The sequence below is a fragment of the Apus apus genome, chromosome 3, assembly GCF_020740795.1.
Source record: "Apus apus isolate bApuApu2 chromosome 3, bApuApu2.pri.cur, whole genome shotgun sequence".
Taxonomy (NCBI): domain Eukaryota; kingdom Metazoa; phylum Chordata; class Aves; order Apodiformes; family Apodidae; genus Apus; species Apus apus.
Window position 1 is genome coordinate 73,690,916 of NC_067284.1, and position 23,128 is coordinate 73,714,043.

General features: G+C 45.2%; 1 protein-coding gene across 1 annotated transcript in view; it reads right to left on the reverse strand.

Annotated features, from left to right (window-relative positions):
- The window catches only part of PLB1 (phospholipase B1), a 79,948-nt gene extending 74,069 nt beyond the window's left edge, over positions 1–5,879 (reverse strand). Inside the window, exons 1-5 of the mRNA XM_051616061.1 lie at positions 5,834–5,879; positions 3,518–3,555; positions 2,275–2,338; positions 1,750–1,808; positions 218–258 (exon numbers count right to left, since the gene is read on the reverse strand). Coding sequence (XP_051472021.1) covers positions 218–258; positions 1,750–1,808; positions 2,275–2,338; positions 3,518–3,555; positions 5,834–5,879 — 248 coding nt within the window. The remainder of the gene's footprint in view (positions 1–217; positions 259–1,749; positions 1,809–2,274; positions 2,339–3,517; positions 3,556–5,833) is intronic.
- Positions 5,880–23,128: the final 17,249 nt, after the last annotated feature.

Below are 23,128 nucleotides of genomic sequence, written 5' to 3' on the forward strand. Positions count from 1 at the left end.
AACCCTAAGGTAGTTCTGTATCTTGCATAAGTATGAAGAATTTCTGTTAAGTAAGGATTGGGAAGGCTCCAATGTCTCAAAATCCATTATATTTTATACAGGTTTTCTCCTCCTCTCTAGAAAACAATAATAAAACCTGCTTGGGTCTAATTCCTGCACTGTGATACTTTATAAATTAGTATCATGACACTTTTCAACGCTAACAATTCATGGTTACCTTCGGAGTAAATCCTCATGATATACACCAGATCCCCGTGCCTGTGAACAAGCAAGCAATAAGAGTAGTATTAGGCAATGGGTAAACTAGCTATACATGTGTTCCCTTCATCTGTTCCCCTACCATATTCCACTCCTTTTATAGGTAGTATTGTTTCCTACATACGTTTCTCCATTTTGTTGCTGTTACTCACAATTTACATGATTTTTCAGAGCTTCCTTATTACAGCACATTTGCATAGTCTGGTAATCCTTTCTTAGTTCCTGCTTTCATTAATGAATGTATTACATATAACTTAACATAAAATTGACTAATTTAACTCAGTCAAATGAAATGCTGTTCTTACCCAATTTTTTTCTGGATCTACTCTTTTTTCAACAAGGGACATGACCTGAAGTCATTTAAGATCATTTACATGGATAGCACTCAGCCAGTATGGTGTCCATAAAAAAACCCTTAACATAAACAGAAGAACTTCATTAATTTCAAAGAATCTGAGGAGGAAACAGGGACAGAAAAGTTTGCTCTTGAAAAGCAGACATTCCTTAAAATAAGATCATGTGTTTTTCAACAGTGCCATCCATAAGCAGCAAAAACATTAGCACAAAAAAGACTTGCTCTTAAGGGGCATGCATCTGATATGGGTGAAGCACCTTTGCACTGAGGACAATCATTTTCTTCCAAAGAGAGAGGTACTCACAAGGACTCCAGGAGGGATAATTTTCTAATGGAAAGCTTTCATCCCAAGGGATAGTATGGTATCTTGATGAATACTACCTCAAATATGAAAGTTGATTTGTGATAAGAGAGAATCTCCCCCATTTCTTTGCCAGTGCAGCCCCAGCAATGGCTACCAATTTTTGCTCAATAAGCACTTCCTCAAAGCTTGAAAATTGTGGTTAAATACTTTTAATTAGGCCTCATATCTACTTCAGATGTTTGCTTCCAACTATTAAGATAAGCAAAGATCATCCAAATCTGACTATATTAGAACAGGCAGAAGAACTTTACCCAATGATTTATACATTAGAAGTAAATCCTTGTGATTCTTCTAGAGCTTCTGTCTTGTAGAGAGGAAAACTTTATCTATGGAAAACACTTCATCAGGACGGAAAATCTACTGCATTTCTTGATAATCTGTTATAATGGTGATCACCAAAACGGAACTTTTTTTTCCAGTTTGAATTTTCCCAGCTTCTTCTTCCAGTAATTCAATCTGCTATGCTCATTGCTAGGAAAATCCAAGCACTCTAATCAAATATCATGGTTGTCTGCAAGAGCACTGTTACCACATTTCCTCCTGCACCAAGTCAGCTGGCTATTCTTAGACTCAGGGTATACCGGAACACTGAACAGCAGGTATTTCCAGTAATTTTTCACCAGAAGTCTTTGATGCTTGTGGGAAGATTCAACTCCTGAACGCCCTAACTGGGACCCCAGACTACATCACCAGCTCACTTCATCGTCATCTCATCACGGGGCCAGAACAGAGGAAATGGGTTATGTTCGGCACACTTCCTGCTTGTACTTACTCTTTGCAAATTTCCTATTGCAGCAACTGTTTTAATGTCAGCTGGCCTCAGAGCATGAACTGCAGAAAGGTGAAGGAATTGATGTTAAAAAGCAAGGAGCAGTAATGCTGAAAGAAAATTACATTCACCAGTGTACTAAAACATAGGCAAATTGACTAAAACATAAGAAGACTATACTGATCTTTTTTGACTGGCAGTTTTAAATTGGTCAGAGAGGACGAGAAGCTTTACTCAGGTGTTCAGTAAATACTTTGGGTGCTCAGATGCATTGAAATGCTCAGGCATCAGGCAAAAAGAGATGTGGATTATTAAGTAACTGTGGCATCCTCAGTTAGCAGCTGAAGAAACTGAGGTAGAAAAGTAATTCTGAACAGAAGAAAAAAAATAAGGAGTTCATAGAACCCACCCTCACTTCAGTCACATCCCACATATATACATCCCCTCTAACAGCTTATTTGTCCCTCAGCTCATTCTCAAATAATTTTGGCAGAGAAATCTTCTACCAAGACAATATTAAAAACAAACCTGAAGTTGAAGGGGTCTCAGGTAACTTCACCTGCTCACATGAAAACTGGATTCTTCTTAGAGCCTTTGACATAAACAAATAAAATATGATTGATTGCTTAGATCTAATAAGATATTTGTGGAAGGAGAGGTTATACGGGCTCCATTCTCACACAGTACCAAGCTCTTACTTGTGTAAGATCAATTTTAAAGAACAATTACACCTCAGGTAGAAATACATGGTAACACCAATTTGGAGAGCTGCATTTTAAATCCACTCATCCAAAACTGTATGGTTTTTTATCTATTTTCTTACTGATTGTCACATAAGTGGGCCTGAGCAAACAATAAAATGTGCTGAACACAATCTGCTACATCCATTGTTGCAAACAGTGAGTGATTAATCTGGAAGATGTCATATGAACAGCTACTGCTCACATCTTCACATGCCAAGGGGCACACAACATACACAACAAAAAGCTACAACTCCAGTACACTACAGGAAAGGTAGAATGAATGAAGAACATCACTCATACTCTGGGTCCTTGGCAACTAGCAGTTTCCATGTGATCATACAAATAACTAAATAGAAAAAAAGAAGATAATTTTTTAAAAAATTCTGGGTCAAGGGTATGAGTGCTGTTATTCATGCAGCAGGAGAGACACCTCAGTACCACCAGGACAATTATTTCACGCCCTCCTACACCCTGAGTGTAGGTACAGGCCAGTCTCTTAACACTTTAAAGAGACAATAAAGTCAGCCCACTGAGGTGACTTTGCTAGGGATTCCCTTGCCACTGTGACCACGTTTGTCTAGCTGACCACTGCTATTATGTAAAGATGAAATCCACATTGTGTCAAGGACCACCACCACCCTCCAACTAGTCCTCAGTCAGAGGACTTCAGTGGCACACACTTGGCACCATTATAGTGTGAGAAAGAGTTTAATGTTGTGTTTCTAAAAGGGCAACAGAGCATCCAGGAAGAAGCGTGAACTACAACCGACCTGTATAGAGGATATGCAACCTAATAACAAACGTTCCTCTGAGAAACCTTTCTTTCCTGATTAGGTACTATAATCCTGCATCTGCAGTACCACATCTCTGCATCATTCACCTTGCATTTATTCTTTGCAGGATCAGTTTGGAGTACCAAGCTGTATTGTTTTTTCTTCTGCCAGCCTCAGAGAAAGCAACAGCCAAAGAGGTAATGATAGGTATTGAAAAAAGGATAAAAAATAGATAAAGCTGTACTTGTACTTTACCTTTAGTTTTTCTTCTTCTTTCAGATTATCTGCATTACCTTAAAAACATTAAAATAATTAATAGTGTTTTGTTTTTTTTACCTTTAAAAACACTTCAGAGGACTTAATACACCTAAAACCACAGAATCCAGAGAGAAGAAATGTTTCTCATATGCCCTTTTTTCCAAAAGTGAGGCTCATCCTAACAACCAAACGTATTGTCTTAGTTTTTGCTATACTAGAATAAGGTTTTAGTTATTATAAGCAGGTGTGATCTGTGGAAATTACTGGAGTACACTGAAGTCACACACAGAGGTCATGGACTGCGAGCGGATCTTCTTGACCAACCTCATCCTTTTCTACCTCTTCTCCAGCACATTTAATATATTTCTGTAGTCTTATTTTGTCCAAATTTAGAGTAATTTGAACACATTCAAATGGGAACTTCTTAGAAAGGAGCAACTCACTTGAATCTACATATTCTGCAGTCAGAGAGTAACTGTTGTGAGCTTGCCATAGTGACACAGAAACAGCTGCAATTTCTTCTCTTAGCAGAGAGTGCTGGCAGATGAAATAGCCTCTGGAGCCAGAAATCAGGCCTCTAGCTTTTTCAGTAAACATTATTCTCTTTCCTTGAGTATACACTTGAATTAATACACATAGATTTTGGTTTATCCTGAAATCTCCACAAAAGTAGCCACGAAGTCTGGGTCTGGATCCTCAGTTGAACTTCAAAGCATGCTCGTATCCGTCCCTGCTTGCCAAACTGAAGCCATAAGCATCCAGCAAGTCTCATAACAAAACTTTCTATGCTTAGAATAATTCTTCTTTGACATCTCCTTTGACATTTAGATGGTGCTTTTACTCACAATAACAACCAGAACCCCAGTTCTGTTGTTTGAGATACTGGAGGCACATGCAATGAAGGATTCTGCATCATGCAAATCTGTTTAGAAACAGTATCTTTGAGATTGGTAACACTCATTTCAACTACATTTGAAAACAGATCCACAGGTTACATTGAGGAAGAAAGGGGGTCCAACCCCAGTTTCTGGGACTGGGGGGCCAGGGGAAGAGGGACCAGTCTCTCAATATTTCAAAGATTTAAGAACAGCCATTCTGTGTCAGACTGAACATCCATCTAATCTGAGATTCTGCCTCTGATAACATCCAAATGTAGAAGCTTAGGGAAACAATAAGGAAAATACAGTTATACTTCCATGCTCTATCCTCCCAACTGTCTGTGCTGTTGTGCCCCCACAGCAAACACTTAATGTTGAAGAACTCCCTGAGACCTTTGTTCCATTATTTTTCTTATTTGTTTTTCCTAACACTTTCACACTTTTGGCTTCTCCCCACGTTCTGTGGTACAGGCGCTTCACCATTTCCTAGTAACTTGATGTGTTTCTTCTTGTAGTCATTCCCCCGTTTCCACAAAATGTAACGTTTTGCATACTTCTGTATGTCATTATCATATACCTATTCATCCTTCTTCCAGGGCGATGAGTCAGTCTATTCATATGGAAATTGTTTCGGAAGTCTGAGCAGTCTTCCCCTTTATCCTGCTCCTAGGATTTTCTGTATCTTTTTTTTTTTTGAGATGAAAAGTATGGATAACTCTCAAGATGCGGGTGAACTATGGACCTATAAACAGCAGCAGAAATCTGTTTTCTGTGCTGTTCTCTCCCTGACTCCCGAAATTGTTTGGCTCTCTGACTGTTGCTAACACTGAGCTGATGTCTTCAGACAGCTATGCTCTGTGACCAAGCAATATCTAATTTAGAGCTCACCACAGTGTACACAGAACTAGAGTAAATTTTCCCCACATAAGTTACTATTAAGTTTTCATTCTGAGCACCCTGAATAGTTCTGCATATAGTATAGGGAACAGAGTCTCTCCCCCTGCCCCAAAATTTGCAGAAATCTGAACAATTCTCTGAGTGCCAGGATATTGCTTAACCCATTCACACAATCTTCTATTACTGAAAAGAAGATTATCCTAGATATGAATTCCTCTGCCCATTGCTTGAATTTCTGCGCCATTTTGGGACAGATCTCACTGTTAGTCTCATTATTTGATGATGGTTTTTTTCATCAGAAAGCCTTAGTGCCTGCCTAAGGTGCAGTCCATTTCCAGAACACTGCAAATCGAGGCATGTATCCTTATTAAAAATGATCAAACATACCTGAAATTACATGCAAGATCACAGTTTTACTCACTGATTCTCTTTATCCTGCCTCTAACACTCCTGCCATACACCCACCTTGCAACAACTAAAGATGTATGTTCCTAAATACTGTGTAATTTGAATTTTCAAAGAGCCTTTCAAAACTCACCTTCTGAGGAGAGCAACCAAAGGAACAGGCCTAACAATAGCTTCATGATAAGTGCCTCTATGAATTGATAATTTTGGAGTGCTGTCAGCGAGACGTGGAGTCTGTGAAGAAAGAAAATATCTTCTCTTTCGTCCTTTATATTTTAACAAGTTGATAACTCAGCAGCCATAAAATTTATTAGCCTCTTTACCTTTGGAAAGCAAGGCAACAGTGGTGTCTTATTTCAAAGACACGAGCAAAGACAAGTTTGCCCCATCCAAGGGTCAAAGGAGTACAGAAGTGGCACAGTTTCTCTCACTTGTTCAGAGACAACTGAACTCTTTTCAGGGGGACTCTCAGCAAATCCTAGACCACATGAGTCAGCTTCCAGCAGCATCAAGGCTCTTCCAAGCAACACACAACACATTGATTTGGCATTAGCCTGTCTCTATCAGACAGGAAAGAAGCCTCTGTTCATGAGGCAACAAGGGCAATTGAGCCCAATGTAAGAGCCTACAGGCACTGAAAGAGAAAGGTTGTGGTCTTCCTTGTCTGCTTTCCTGCTTCTGATCCTGCCTTGCCTTCAGCCACCTTCATACCATTCTTGTTTCTCTTCCACTAGCTCCAGAACCGTCAGGGCCTTCCCTAAGCTGATTTGACTCACTGAAACTCCAAAAAGCTAAGTTTAACTGGTTGCCAGAGGGGTGTGAAAAACATCAGAGACAGAACAGAAGAGTGTGGGAAGGTCACGATCTAAGCAAGAAGACCAAGCCTCCACCCAGAGGAGCAGCAAACCATGGCGCAGGGCAGCACAGCTCTGCCTTGTGCTGTGAAACCTTGTCCTAGATTGAGACAACATCAGGGGTGCGTCACCTCTCCTGTGTCACCTGAGACAATAAAGTTCCTCATAGGGGGAGAAGAAGCAGACAGGCACTGAGGAAAGCCATGCAAACCTTCAAGTACCATCAGTCCTGGCAACAGGCACATTAAAGACCACCTTCACAGCTTCAGCCCAGGATACGTGGGCAGGTCTCCAGGTGAATTTTCCTTCACTGGTATATGCAAAGACACAGCTCTGGCAGAGAAGCAGGATCTGTAATTCTGTCCTCATTCTGCCCAGGTCTTCTAAACCCTATCCTGCATGCAGAGCATGCAGAAATGCCAGTGACGCTCCTCAGGGAGACTCTGCTATACCTTGATTACAGCGTCAAGCCTCTGAAGGACAGCTTACTGTCCTCACATAAAGCATCAGAGTGCCCTCATTGAGACCTAGGTAGAGCTGCTACATGAATAATAGGAGGCTGCTTAAATAAATAGCTTAAAAGGCTTAAGTAAGCCACTGACACACATCTCAGGCAGCCTAACCCATCCTTCAAAGGGCTGTTTATTTTGGCTTTCTGTTGTTTCATGACTGAAGTTTGACACTATGTGAATGAACGTGTTGGAGGTAGGATCTTATGCCCACTTCACTTTTAAAAAAATAGGAATGTAATATTAAAGCTGAAGATGAACAGCTGTTGTTCAGAAGTGACATGCAAGGAGATACCTGCGCAGACAGGGGAAAATATTCCTCCACCCACTGAGACTCCAACCTCATCCCAGCAAAAAAAAATGTCATAGACCTACTACTCACCTGAGACACGGCAGCACATTCAAGTCTGAGAGGGATTAACTCATTCCACATGGGAAGTCTCATCTCTCCAGTTTGACACCCAGGCTCTTTTGACCAGTAAGGTAATGAAAAATCAAAAGCTTACTCACTGTCAGGGCAGCACAGCAGCCAACAGCTCCTCTGGCTGGGCTGAGCTGAAATGGACCTCCCAGGCTTGTGGGCAGGGTGAAGGATGCCCCAGGTGAGGCCATTATCACCTGTCAGTCAAGGTGGCATTGCACAGTCTCAGTCTGGATGGGAGTTGCCTTTGGTGGGTTTTGCCATTATGTGCAAAGGGTAGTTACTGCTTCACTCAGCAACAGAAAGCTCTCTTTATCAACAAGAAACAGACTTTTTGGTGAGCTGCAAGTGTTTAAAATCCCAGGAAGTCTCTTCTTCACTGTACATGAAGCAAAACACAGAGAGGAAGATAGCATTAATTCATATATTTGCCATAAGCCACAGCTCCAAGAGTAAGAGTTTAGCCTTTAGACACTGTGACATGCTCCAGAAGGGAAACAGCATTAACTGAAAGGCTTGTAATCTTCTGTAAACACTCCATCCCACCACTCAAGCATCAAAATAGCTCCTAGATTGAATAGCAAATAGCAGGTGGCAGCAAAGATCAAAGAAGTTTGCAAAAAGGAGAAGAGAGAGTTTTCTCTTAGATGTAGAAGGTGTCAGAGGCAAATTAAAAATTTCACATTACCGCAAGGGCAAAGCTGCATCTCACAGAAGGTATGTAGAGTTCCAGACCATGAGTCAACTCTCAGCTGACAGTATTTAGATATACTTCAAGGAACTGCAGCCCTATAACTAATTACCTAATGAGCAACACAGAGCATCATCTTGTGCCTTCCCTAAAGTGCCTGCCACTGCTCAGGTGGTACAGGAAGCTAACTGGACCTTGTAGCTAACCCTGCCTGAATTGTGTGACTTCTTTGTCACCTGCCCTGGATGGAGGAGGCTGACAACAGAACTGATTGAAGAGCTTTATGTGGAAGTTGGTGGTTTAAAAGCAGAAGTTTTTGCCTTGGTACATTCTCAAACAAAGGACCTGTTTCACATGCTTAGGCCCAGCAGTGCATAATAACTCAAAAACAAAAGTCAGGTCCCACTTACAGCTGGTTACAGCTTTAAAATAAGCAACGTTGAAAAGATACTCAAATGTATGCACTAAAATGTTAGTCAAACTTCTCAGCCCATTGGTACATTTTTAGGTGGCTTATACCTAGAGCTTCACCTCTTATACCTGGTATGGAAGCTATAGCTGGGAAAGCCAAGGAATTTTTCTACCTTATGTTTAAGTTTTTTCTTATCTGCTCACTTAAATAACCTATGTCCTCACTTATAGGACCAGTGTTTTAAAATATAAAATAATTACTCTATAGCTGCACATGTAAAGAAAATAAAAAAACAACCAGCCAACCAAAAAAAACCAAACAAACCAGACACAAAATCCCATAACATTCAACTACTCATCATTAAATCCAAGATGTTTGTCACCACAAGCACAGCCTTTTACTGAGTACGTCAGGGAAGTAAATTGCCCAGCTGCTAGCAAGGAGAAGCCGTATATTAGAGGGTAATATAATGGCATCCACAAAACCATCATATCATATCAGCACAGCAGAGGACTTGTGGAAATACAAAGCAGACTGATTCTCCATTTCATTTGAAGATACAGCCCGTGCGTGACTTGTGAGTCACTTCAGCTAATTCTACTGCTTAGACAAGGCCTTAGATCTGAATTTTTTATTTAGGAAGCATATCCCTGAATTGTTCTATCCACAAGACCCCCTCCTCACCCATAAGGGGTAGAATCTTACAGAGCCGTGAAACCATTAGGAGTAAAACTTATACTTTCCTCTTGATCTTGTGCCATCACTTCCTGTTGCTGTGCCTCACATTGCTGGTAAATTCGGTGCACACTCTGGACCTAAGCAGCAGATCTTTCTCCACGGGAGAGTTCAGGCATGCAGAGGGTGAGGAGATGAAATGAGGACAAGGGCAGCAGGGACATGAATCACAGGGCAGCGATTCTGCGGCAGGAGTACAGCTGCACAGCTTAAAGGAGGCTGCTACCACCTGCTGGACAGCATGGAAATACTCAAAGGAAAGGAAGAACCCATACACCCATCTGTCCATTTCGGGCAGGAGTTGGAAAGCATTGCTCTGCATATAGTCAGGTTACTGAAAGTGGGCAAAAGGCCTTGTCATACTTGGTGCCCTCCTCAAAACACAAAACAAACCACAAAAACCAAAACCCAAACAAACAGACAAGCAAACAAAAAAACCCCCAACAACACAAAAAAACCCAACGAAACAAAAACACAAACCCACCAGACTTGTAGAGTTGCAGATGAGGAGGATTTAAATTGTTTCTAAAATGGCTTTCCAAAAGAGAGACCAGTAGATACAAACAAACACAAAGCCTCAAATAAACGTCCTTAAAGCACATTTTTCAAAGCTCAGCACATGACTGAAGCACTGGACTCTTCGCTTGGGTATTTGGGATTGTCAGAGCTGCTACAGAGACCTGAGATGTGGCCATAAATACGTAAAAAAGCAAGGACACCACTGAAGTTAAACCCATGTTTTTTATGAGCTATGAAGCAGCAGCCTCCCGCAAACATCCAGCAGTAGCTGAAGGCAGCAATATTACAATGAAACCTCAGATCCACCGTTAATAAGTGAGTGAATCTCAAGACTTCTTCCTTGTGCCTGCAGGAGGGAACAACCTCCCACACAGATTGTTTAATTGCTTGGCAAGGGCACAAGCCCTTTTGCCACTGACCTGAGGCTGGCACCAGAGTAAAGCACAAAGTCCATCTCCACACGCTGTGCACGATGCTGCCGGGAAGCTGGTGGTACCCCAGCCTGCCTTTGCAGCTTGTACAGCTGGCACAGGTCCCTCACACCCCAACACCTGACAAAAAAAATCATGGTGTATGTACCCTTGCAGCAAAAGCTGGACCTGCTCCTTGATGTCTTTTCCAGGACTTTGATACAGGTGAGCTGCAGATCATGCCATAGGCTGAATTACTCCCTGCTCCACAGGGGCAGGAGCCTCAGGGCTGTGGAAAGGGAGTCCTCCTGCTAGTCATTTCTCTACTGTAGGCCAGCTGAACTGTGATGACAGCTGCAAGCCAGCTGAGGGCTCTGAACACTCTGAGAATGGAAGTCAAGATTTAAAGATCCTCTGCTAAAGATTCCTTACTGGCTTTTCTGTAGCATGAGGATTTGTTTGAGCCTGTAAGCAGCATGAAGATGGGCACCAGATACTCCCCATGTCCTCAACTTCAGCTGGCCCCTCAGTTACCAGATCAGGAGATAATGCTCATTTTTGGAGAGCCCTGTTTACAGCCACAGACTTGGGAGAGTCCACCAGCGCTACCACAGCCTTGAGAGAGCAGCACTGGCAGGAAGGCAGATAGCAAAGGGAAGCAGTCTGTCTGTCTCTGATAGACAGTGACAGCATTTTAATGTAGGGACCAGAAAATATGTGCTGTCTTTCTGTGAGTCTCTGGGTGAGTTCATTAATAACTCACATTCAAAGAACCTAATTCTCAAAGATTTGGATGAAAATCAGGCACTTCAATAAATACCTCTGTGAATTGAAGCCCACGTCTCAAAGCACTGTGGTTCTCTGTAAAATGGAAACAGTAGTATTCCACTTCTCCCATTCTTTTCCATTAAGTTATAAAATTCCCAAAGCAGTACCAGCTTTTTGCTGTTTGTACTCACGCCACAAAGGGGCTCTGTTTTCAGCCCGCGTTGTAATTGCAGCAACCATGTGGGAAGCTTCTGACTCTCCTGTGCTCTCTGAAGCTCTTCCCACATGAAGGTACAAGACACAGACTTGGTGGGGTCAGCCTGTCTAGGTGCCATGGTGTCCCAGACTCACAGGTCCACTTACCCACACCCCAAAAACCCTCTGTTTACCTGACTCCCCCGCAGAAGTTTGTTTCTCAGCCTGCCTCTACATGTCAGAAAACGTATCCCTTTGACCTCAAGCAGCCCCAGCTGCACTATATTCCTTTTGCATCGGTAATATTTGTGCTGCCTGTGAAAAAGAGGACTATCAAGTGGTAGTATAGTGGATTAGATGGGGAGAGGGGGTAAGGCTGCTTTTCCTCACAAGGGATGAGGCCATTTGACTTTCTTGGCTGCAGTTGCACCAAACATTTACAGAACTTTACACTCCACGGTCCTCAAGGGTCATCAGTTTTTGTCCATCCCCAGAAGGAGCACCTGGAGCCAGCAGCTTATGGCTCAGCATGCTCCCTTTACATACTTTACACACCACGAATTGTGGCAAACACGTCCTCCCACCGTACTGTTCACCATCTATGCAATGCTCTCAGCTGCTCTCACCTGTTTTGTGGCTAAGAGAGCCAAACACAAGCCATCCAGATGCTTTGTGTCTTCTTGCTCACCAGTTCTTTCACCTGGTGAGTGGAACCGCATTGGGGAAAGCCTGAGGGTAACAGATTAAGTGCTTAGAGAAGTGGGTCAAAAGGCCTTTGGACACAGGTACACTTCTTTGCAAGGGCAAGCAGCTAAAGCCTTCACTAACTGTGAAGAGGTGCTCACAGAATGTAAATTTCCTTTCGTGAGGTAAAGAAATCACAGGGGAACAACAAGCAAACACCAGCAAGCTGATCTCAAACCCAAAGTCACGCACACCCTCAGCAGTCCAGAAGGGAGAGTGGCTAGCCGGGCACACAATAAATAGGAGGGGTGAGCATACAGAAACTATAGAAGCCAGAGTGGACTAGAAATATTTACAGTGCAGGGCGGAGAGGAATATCACCGCTGTGGCTGGGGCACATGGCCAGTTGGCCTAAATGACAACCCTGGGTTTGCACGGTCACCCTCGCTTTTGCCAACTGTAACTCGCAGAGTAACCACCAGAGGGCAGCAAATTCCTACGTTTTCACTTCTGAACGCAACGTGTACCTGGACCCTCCGGCTGGCAGGAGGGAAAACAGAGTCCTGGTGGTGGAACTGTAGCTCCAGTCCTTAGGAGAAAACCAGGCCAGAGGATTCTTGATGAGGACTCTGGTTGTCCGGGTGTACAACCACACAAGAGTAGCTTCATCTCCTCCCTTACAGTAAGAAGCCAATTTCAAGCTTGCATCTTTGCAGTGACTACACGTTTTGAAGACTGGTAATAATACAGAAAATATCAGTTATTCAAACCAACACTAGACGATTGAAGACCAAAAGCCACTGCCAGCTGAACAGATGCTCTTATTCCATATTTCCATTGAAAGAGCCTTCCAAAATTCACAGCTTTGCCAGGCTTCATCCTGACATTTCAGCTGAATACTGCAAGAACGCCATCAAGTGCTAGAGGCCTTTCTTTTTAAGACAGAAAGGCTGGGCTCTGGAAGCATCTATGGGTGCAGGCATGGGCCTGTGCATAGGATTTTCTGAACAATTAATCTGCACGTTATTATTTCAAGTGATCTCAATAAATTGCAAAACCTGCTCAGAATCAACTGGATAAAATTCAATTAAAACAGAGCAAAGTACAATGATTGGGAAGGAGAAATTAAGTGCACAAATGAATGACTTGGAATAGTTGTTAAGCAGCAGTACTACACCAAAGGACCTGGAGGAATTAGACTGGATCATATAATGAGTCAACGGTATGCTGCTGTTGCAACAAAAACATTTCTTTGGGGATATGTTAATGGCGTGTCATAAGCATATCACAGAAGGTCACTATTATGCTTTATCCCAAAAGAGTGCTCTCCGATGCTAAACATTGTGCCAAATTTGGGACACACCAGCAAGTTCAGAAAGATGGATTTTAGAGCAGAGCAGCCGGCCTATAAGAGGAAGCTTAAGAAACCCTGAGGAAAACTGGAAGGACTGGGGGAGCTTTTTCCAGGAAAGAGGAGGAGAGTGAGGACAGCCACCCCAAATGCAGGATGCTGTTCTAGCCAGCAGCAACTACCACTCATCTGTTTTCCCTTGCAGCTCAGAAGAAAGATATGAAGCGGGGTCCCAGATCAGTGTGGAACAATAACAGACACCAAACTCAGGGCTAGTTTGGGTTTCACCCCAACAGGCATCTCTGCTTCCCTTACACAAGAAGGAAGGCATGCAGGTGGGGGATGGGAGGGGTCATGAGTTTTGATGTGACTGTCAGTGACAACGTGGAAACTTGCTTTCAGGTGAGGAATGGTCCTTTTAACACAACAAAGTGGCACACCCAGGAGTGCATACACAGACCACACCTTCTGGAGCCAGCTTCCACAGGGTTGTTTGTACAGCAAGCAAAGGAGAAAATAAAGACTGGAGATGGAGCTTCCTTTTTGCCCATATTTCCCCAGGTCAACCAGGCCCTACAAATAGTAGGGCAAGGCTGTTCACATATTACTACTTTCTGCTTCTCCTAGGGAATTTCATGGTCCAGCTAGTCTCACAGCTGTTGTTAGATTCCTGCCACTTAGACCTGGTTTCCATCAAGCACCTAAACAAATCTGGCCTTATCCCCATTCAGCGAAGGCCTTAAGCACATGCTTACACTTAGGCATGAGCTTCCGACAAAGTGAGTGTTCAACTACTTCTGCAAACAAGGCCTTAACCTTACAAAAATACGGATAAAACAGCTTTTCACTCTAGCTAGGTTCAAACACTTTCCTCATACTCCTTCAAGTCGAGTCTACCACCTATTTGACACTGAAATAATGCCTTGCATAAGAAGATTCTCTTGCTTCCTCTCTGCTGTAACTCCTCAGCTCTTCCCTGCTCTGGGGCACGTACCTCTGGGGACAGATGAGATCTACTGTTTGTTACTATGCAGAGCTAGATCTCAGAAGCAGCGATAAAGGCCCTTGCACATCCTAGCTTGCTTTCTGGTACTTCCCTTTTCTCTGGAATTCGTACTCCTCACCTGCCCTCCCTTCCCCCTTCCCCGTTTGCTCATACTTCTGGAAAGATGACTAAAGGCTAACTAATGAGTAAGACGCTGCTGCACGTCATCACCTGTCTGCTGCAAGAAGGGGTGAACAAGTTCGCTTGTCCATGGGTTAAAGTGAGGTTGCCATCCAAACAAGGAGCATGTAATTGGGAGACCAAGCAGTGGGAAACCTGCCCTCTCTTCTCTCTCGTCTGGAATGTTTAATTTCTCTTGTTTTCTTCATTGCATACACCACTTTATGCCTGCACAGCATCTTTCAAGCAAGGATCTCAAAGAGCCTTACAGACCTTAATTAAACTTCATAAATCCCTAATTGATAGATGAAAATTCTGAGTCACAAAAAGGTGAAGTGGTGTGCTCATGGAGAAACAGTGAGTCAGATGCAGAGCTTGGAGCAGGGCTGTAGTGATCCCAGTCTGCTATTCGGCATCTTCCCCAGTCACCAGACCTTATGGAGGACATGGATCTGCGCAGGAAGTGAGTTCAGCAGCTCCCTGATGCAGCTGCCAGTGGCTGTTCAGTCACCAGCAGGGAACAAGCATCAGTGGCATTGGGCACTGGCTAAGAGCGGAGGCCAGGACAGGTGGACTGTATGAACTGGGAAGAGCCTGAAGCCCCGCTCCCCGCTGGTTGTGACACCAGAGCCTGGCCGGGGCCTGGTTAAGGCAGTTTCCAAATCCCCAGGCAGCAACCACAGAACAAGGCCAGCCCCTTCGCCTTCCAAAAATGGTGGCCTGGCAGGAGGGTCTTCACACCCTGGTAAATGCCTGTGGGAGCAATGTTGGAGCCGGCTTCGGGCTGGGCCAAAGGACCCACCATGGACCTGCAGGGGCACAGTCCACCTGTGCTAGTGGGACCCAGTCCATGTGCCCAAGCCGGTTCCTGGCTGTCTATTGGCTGCAGGCAAGTCCCTTTTCTCCTCCAATTTCCCTCCCCAGCTTTTGTTTTTGTGTCTGCAGCGTGTGGGCTCGGCAGGGCAGGGACCCTCCCGGCGGGGCGTTCGCACAGAGCCGTCCCCAGCCGGGCCCGCTGGGCTGGCAGGACAGTGTGGCCCTGCCCGCCGAGTCCACCCCGCCGCAGTGCCAGGGAGCCGGGCTCTCTCGGTGGGCATCGTCACAGTCTGCTTTCCAATTACAGCATTTCAGGGCTGCGACCGTGTTTAATTGTCTGAGTTTTATAAACACTAAACGGCCTTGGCTGACGCCCGAGTTAATGATCCCCTGCAGAAGCGACTTTGGCCAGCCGGCTCCCAGCCACACCCGCCAGAAAGGGTCAATTAAAAAAAGACAGGAGAGGATAAAAACGCAGAAAAGGGACTTAAAAGATGATGCTGCATCTAAGGAAATTACACATAACTCCCTGCTGTCTGAGAGTGTTACGTGATGCTGCTGCTGAGCTGGGTTTTCCTGGAGGCACCAAACAGCGTCTGCCCTGGTCCTCCAACCCACCTGGCTCCTCCAATCCAAGCACCGCTTCCTGCTGTCCTGGTGACCACCCGGACCAGGGGCCAACAACTGCGGAAGACCTGTAGCAGGACAAGCAGTTGGATTAACCTACCATGTCAAACCTATGTTTCTTTCCTTCAGATTTTCACCCCTGTTAACATCAACAAAGAAAAAAAACCCAACACAATGCACCTCAAAAATGCGAACATAATGAAAAACCCCACAAGAGTAAATAGCCAAGGCTTTTATATTAATTCAAGAGTCGCTGACAGCATCAAAACAAAGAAAAAAAATCTCTGGGTCAAATTTGCAACTGATGTAAATAGGCCTGTTGAGTTCCAGTGTAGAGCACTGACTTCATACAGTAAATACATAAGTATATATGCTCCCCTCGGCCCCTTCTGCTAATGCATCCCAGCTCAGTGTGATGAAGGACACTGGAAGGGGAGCAGATGACACTCTGGTATAATTTCTACATATGCACCACTAAAGCTAAGCATTTCTATTTAAAAAAAAAAATAATAATAAAATAATAAAACCAGGCGAGCACACAGCTGCAAGGCAGCCTGGGTAATTGTGCAATGCTGGGAACTCTTAGGTAGTTAATAATTATACTCAACCTTCAGTCTAGTTCCTAACAACACCCCTAGGCGTGTCGCTCTTACAGAATAAGGGCACACGCCCTGCTGTGTCTCCTTGCTTAACAGGAACACAAAGTACAGTAGTAGGAGGTGTTTCCTTGAACTCTGAACAATTGGACATTTAAGGATTAATTACTGTTAAGGAGCTTTGGACTGGCAAACACACTAACTCAGCTCTTGGCTGCGTCTCCCAGCCAAGTTCTCCCAGTCATCCTAATTAGACATTCTGATACCATCTTTAATTATATGATCTCACATGCTATTTTTTTTCTTCTTTTTTTTTCTTTTTTTTTTTCCCCCTCTTTTTACACTGAACCCCTGTCTTGTGCAGCATGCCGAGAGGGCCGAGCACAGAGGGGTGAACTGTCGGTGAGGAAGGTGCCTGGTTGGCAGTCACTGCCTCCCAACTGGCTTGGTGCAGAAGCGGCACAACCCTGCACCGCAGGGACCCGAACTCCCTGTGCTGCTGAAAACACTCTGGGTCTTTTACAAGAGGGAGGAAAGCATCAAGCCTGCCACTGCTCCCTTGCTTCTGTGGGCAAGACAGGACGTATACTGTATTTGTCAGTATTGACTGCGGTCCGACTGGAATAATCCTGCGCTGAGAGGCTCCCGCGCCAGCCGCAGCGAATGCATGTATACGCACATGCATATACACACACGCGCTCTCCTGTACACACCTTGGTCTTGTTGAAACAACAGGAGGAGCACAATGCGTGTTATTACTGTTTTCCACCTTTGTAAACACTCTATCGCTGGGGCGACGCTCCTGCGCCCTGACTTGCAGCACTGCTGGTGCTGCAGGCCTGGCGCCCTCCCATCCCCCTTGTCCTGGCATCTGCCAAAAGCTGCTGCGCATTCAAGCTCGTCCTGCTGGTCTGCAACAGCCTCCTAGGAAAGGGACCTGGCTACATCCGAGACTCGCTTACCCAACATCCCCTTGCTTTCTATGCATCACTGTTTGCTGCCCATCTTCCCATAGCCCCCCCTTCCCCCAGATGCAGGGAGGGAAGTTTTGGGTGGCATGTTTTCAACTGAAACGCTGCGCCGCTGAGCTGGAAACTCAGTATACCCTGAGGTCAGCCGAGGTTCACTCAGCTGAGGAACTCCTTAAATGGTATAGTCTGAAAAGCCAGCTCCCTACGTCTTCGTGAGCAGAGCGGCAATGGATGGGCAAGTTCTCAATGGGACCCTTTTCTAAATGCTGGATCCCCAATCTTGCATGAATGTGGGAACAAGGAGGTAGCCACTGCCTCCCTGCTTTTGCCAGCACCAGCCTGCTCCCTGGAAATAGCTCCAAGATCCATCCCTGCCTCTATCTGCCAGCGCACTGGTTGGCCTCAGCAGGGAGGGTGCACAGCACCCATGCTTGTACCATGCTCCTGGGGCTGGCAAGCCTGGCACGCAACCCAGCAGGGTCTCTGCCTGCCATCCTCTAGGCTCTGGGCTAGCCTGCAGGCATAAGGGCTGCTGAGTGCTCCACTACCTCTTCCAAAATCGAGGAGGACTAAAGGAGGACCTGACTGTCCCAGGCAGGCAGCAATACCCCACACAGGGAGGAGCCCTCTCCTCCCAGCTCCTTGGCGTGTCTCACTGATTCAGAGTCAACATAATGGGGCCGAGATGGCGCCATTGATCCTGCTGGGCAGGCAGAGCCGCTGGATGGCTGGGATTAGTAATGGCTTTCTTCCCTGTGGCACCGGGTCACAGGATTCAACCCTTCATACCATACAGCCCTATGGCAGAAACAGCCTTACTCCCTCCATACCACCAGAAATGTACTTCTGGAGCAGCCACTGGCCCTGGGGAATGCATCAATGGCAGCAGCTGCACAGGGAAATTCAGAGTTGGAGCCAAGTGAAAAAAGAACAGCAAAGTAGAGACCAGATAGTCACCATGGATGGAGGATAGGCATCTGTGCCAAGGCAGCCAACCATACTCTTTAGAGTGAATCTCTGGGACTTCCTTCCAGCCCCCAGGACAGGCATGTCCATGCAATCAAGGACCTCCTACATTAGAGGCACCTCTTAGGGAGCTGTGGGTTGCCAAGTCCTTCTGCTCTGTGCCACCTCAACCACAGCTCAACCTCGCTCATCACAACTGCCTGAGGCAGCCTGGCCAGGGGTGACTGTGGCTCCAGCAACCCCCCACCTCCACCATGGTAACAGGAGCTGGGGACAGGAAGAGCAGAACTCGAAGAGCACCCGTCCCAGCTGCAGGTGCTGGCAGAAGAGCATGCACAAGGTCACAGAAAGCACCTGAAGGTGATATTTTGAAGGTGTCACTCTTCTTTCCTATTCCCTCTGTTTCACCACAGTGTCACAGGCAGGTCTTCATTTCCGCAGCTGCCAGAAGTGGAGAAGGTAATTAGATACCAGCATGGCCTCAGAACATTGCTCAGACTAGAGATGTAATCACAGTCCTTGTGGCTCATAAACACAATGTTAAATTTGAGGCTACAAATGGCAGCTAACATCTCCCATCACCCCCTGTGACCTGTAGAAGCCAGCAAGGAGTGGAGGGTTGCAGCCCTCCAAATCAGCATCACTAGAATGAAGTCTACAGCAGCTGACTCCTTCTGCAGGAGGCTCTGGTGCTGCTCACTCTGGTGCTGGCATCCTGCCCTAAGCCCTAGCTTTGAGTGGTCGGAGCAGGGCTGTGCCTGGTTAGACCACAGGGCAATCTTAGATGTGGAGGGATCATGAGTTTACCTTTCCCCCTAGATTACTGGAGACATTCATGGACCTCTGGCATGTAACTTCTCTTTTAAGCCCACAGGCTGGCGTCTGCTGCTCTACCCTCATTAACATGAGATAAACAGTTTCAAAACAAAGTTAAGTCCATTTCAGAGTAATAATATGATGTAAGCAGTTGAAATAGAAATTAAGTGAATTAGAGCATCCAGTGCTCAAGCTACCCAAAAGAACTGACCTATTTCTACCCTTTGCCCAAAACCAGCATAATTTCCTGCTGTGGCCATTCACATCAGCAATCACCAGCGTGAGTGTGTGTCATCATGGGGAGCCACTGATGAATTTGCTCAAGTTTAGGAACTGAATTACAGTTACAGAAAGAGTGGGGGGGCACAAGGGGAAGCATCTGTGCTCAGTTGATGGATTGTGCCTGATTCATGAGCTCACCTAGGATCACTGGCTGTAGATCTGTATGTACCTTTCCAGGCAACTTGAATAACAACTTCTGCCTGAGAGAGGAAAAATTGTAGGAGAGCCTATGAAAGACAAGTAGGCAACAGTTCCTGGAACTGCCTGTGAACTTGCAGAGTTGTACAGTCATTTGTGGGATGCAGGCTTTAGATTACGGCCATGTAAGGCCTGTCTCCCTCTCTTCCCCCGTCTGTGGAATGGATCATGCAAAATAAAAAGGCAAATCTGAGACTCACACTGAACAGGCTGAACAGTTTACATTCTTGTCTGCCATGATATCCTCCTCCCAGCTTAGTCCTTATCTGTTTGACCTCGCATAGCCAGCATCAAAAAAGTCGATGGTTAGTACAGAGGAATTCTGGAGTTCAAATGCAAAGGGGAAAGAAATATACTAGCAATGTACTCTTTCTGGACTGTGTTGAATCAAAAGCAGAAACATAGAATGGTCAAGGCTGGCAGGCATCACTGGAGAGTGTCTAATTCACCTCTCTGCTCAAGCAGGGTCAGTTAGAGCCATGTCCAGTCAGGTTTTGAATTTCTCCAAGCTTGGAGACTCCACAAACCTTCCTATGCAACCTATGCCAGTGTTAGACCACCTTCACCATGAAAATGTTATTTTCTTGTTCTCAATTGCAAATTGTGATCCTTGCCTCTTGTCCTGTCAGTTGGTACTATTGGGAAGAGTTTGACCATATTTCCCTTGTTCCCTATCCCCACCAGGTATTTACATACTTTGGTACGATACTCCCTGAGCCTTCTTTTCTCAAAGCCAAACAATCTTTCTCTTTCAGCTTCTGCTCCCAGCCTTGCCCTGTCTTCATCAAGGAAAATCTTCCTGAGGTGCCTTGGATCTCCCTACACTGGAGCGTGCATGAAAAACCTTCTTTTAAATCTCAGCCTTATGAGAACATGCCAGCAACTTCCACCCATTTGATAATCCTCCTCTATTGCTCCCTATGCTGACAGTGGCCAAGCATTGCCAACAAGGAGACTCACTTGTGCTACAGGAGACAGGAACCCTTGCAACAGAATTCAGGAGCTTGTTATGATGACATGAAACTTCAGGAGGATCAGGTCATAAATGTCAATAGGAGTAGGACCATAAGGTGATGTGAGTTGTGTTTTCTTTTTGATGCACAGTTTGTTCCACTTTGGGGTATCTGATGCAATAGCCATGTCACAGTTTTCCTCTGTCACATCCTTCCCACATGACAGTGGAAACATTACTTAAAACCAGCATTCTGGATGTTCTCCTTTCCCCCACACTCCCACTCCAGTTTTGATTGCCTTTAAGCTTTCTTCAGGTTTAGCACATGCTTATTCTTTCCATTGGCTGTAGAATTTCTACAGTGTTCCCGTAGCTGCTCCTGCAGATTCTAGATGAAATTTAAAAAGTTTTCAAAAAAAGACACCACAAGCCTTCATCTGACAGCTTGCCATCTCTGACGTGATATATTCGAGTCACTCTTTCTTGCCACAAAAGCTCTGCCCCAGGTAGGGTTTCTGCTCCACTGAATAGGTCAGAAGACCAGGCTACCAGCACACACTGCTTAGAGAGATGAGCCAGTTCTTGGTACTTCACTAAGAAATGTGACCATGAGGAAACTCCAGAGATGAGTCTCACATCATGGGACAGGCAAAAGAGATTGGGGAGCCTCTCATAATTCTTATACACACTAACGACCTAATTGGCATGAATATTGATACTGATGAAAGAGGTTTTGGTGCATGTGCCCCTCACAACCTTTCTTTGCAAAAAAGAATTGGAGATCTCTCTTCCAGCAGGATTCTGCCTGCCCCATGGTAACACACAGATCACTCATTTGCATGACAAGGTCTGGGCATCACAGGGAGGAGGAAAGGCAAGGCTCTTTCAGAAGGAGGGGAATTCCCTACGTGAAGCAAAGATCTAAAACAAGATGAGGATGTCAGGAAAAACACAATTTCCATGTCAATGTGGTAGAATTTGGCCTCCCACAGGTAGAAGACTGGTGGAGAACAGTTTGCTCTGCTGTGTAATTTAATCCTTCAAAACCAAATTATAGCAACTGCTGTGGACATTCCAGTGTCTGCAAGCTAATGATGATAAGAGGCAGTCAAAACCAGCCAGTGCTTGGAGGAAATCAGGTGGGAGGCACAACCTCACAACCAGCATTTGCAGACAAGCAAAGTTAAGCCTTTTCGAAGGGTGCTGTCAGCAAACAGGAGCTTAGGGAGCACTTCAGGTTGGCAGGAGGCAAGAAAGAACGTATCCTCCTGTTAGCCTTTTTTTTTTGGGAGGGGGCGGAAGGGGGATGCACTGCCAAAGGAGCCGGTTTGACAAAATCGGGGCTGGATGCCTCTGTGCACCAGCGTAATGGGAAAGCCCTTCATGAGGCAGGAAATCCTGGAGGCATTCCCCATAGAGAAAGCTTGTGTGCAGTAGAAGATCAAATGGAGACTCCCCCATGCCTGAGGCCCTGCAGAGATAGGCATTAAGAGATTATGCTCTTGTATTTGCTTATAATCACCATGCCCCACAGAATAACTACTTTTTCCCTTAGCCCCACAAGGACAAGTGCATTTAGAAAAAGGCTCCCAAAGGCTCTCCCTCACCCCCTGTGTCATCCTTGGCCCCACAGGACACCCTAAGGCTGGCACCAGCTCTGCAGTCCAAACCCTCCTATGTTGACTTTGTGTCAACGTTCCTACAATATGGATTCCTAACTGCTGAACTAACTTCACACAGGCATATGCATGTATTCACCATTCTGGTGACTGATACCTTTAGCATTCCCCATGACTTCACAAATATTTTCATACACCAGCCACATAACTTACTCTGACATCTCTCATCTTCCCCATGTCACTGTGAGAACATGGGTTAAAAAAAAGAAACAAATAAAAAGTGGGGGGGGGGGGGGGGGGGGGTGCGGGGCAGGGGGGAAGAAGGAAAAAAAAAAAAATGATAGGGACAGGGACCAGCAGGAAGCCAAAGCAGACATTACTCCTAAGGAAAACCATGAGTAAGGAGTAGCTTTGCCTGGTGCCAGCTGGGCTAGCCACAACTCACCTAACATCTCCTCACCAACATTTTTTTTTAACTTGAATATGACATCCTCCATTTCTGACCTGGTGTAGCAAGGTTCCTTCCACTCCAGAGACTGTAGCTTCTCCTAGGTGAGCAAGGGAGCCTCATCTTAACCTCCTCCTTACTACCAGTCAAGACACCATGCTTTCTACCCCATGTTTTCAGGATAGAAGCTTTGAGCCCTTCTGGCTGAGGAGGTAAATTTTTTAAAAAAAAAAGTAAAGTCACCTCAGCACACATTTTCTAGCTCTAGCCCTTTCTTTTTGAAACCAACATGAAAAGATTAATGCATTATGTGCCTTTTAGCCCAGGTGGTCTGCTCTGCTAGCCTCTGCCCCATTTACCATTGTAGCAGCAAACAACTGTCTGGATTGCAGCTGCTCTAATGAAAGAAGCCCTGAAATGTGC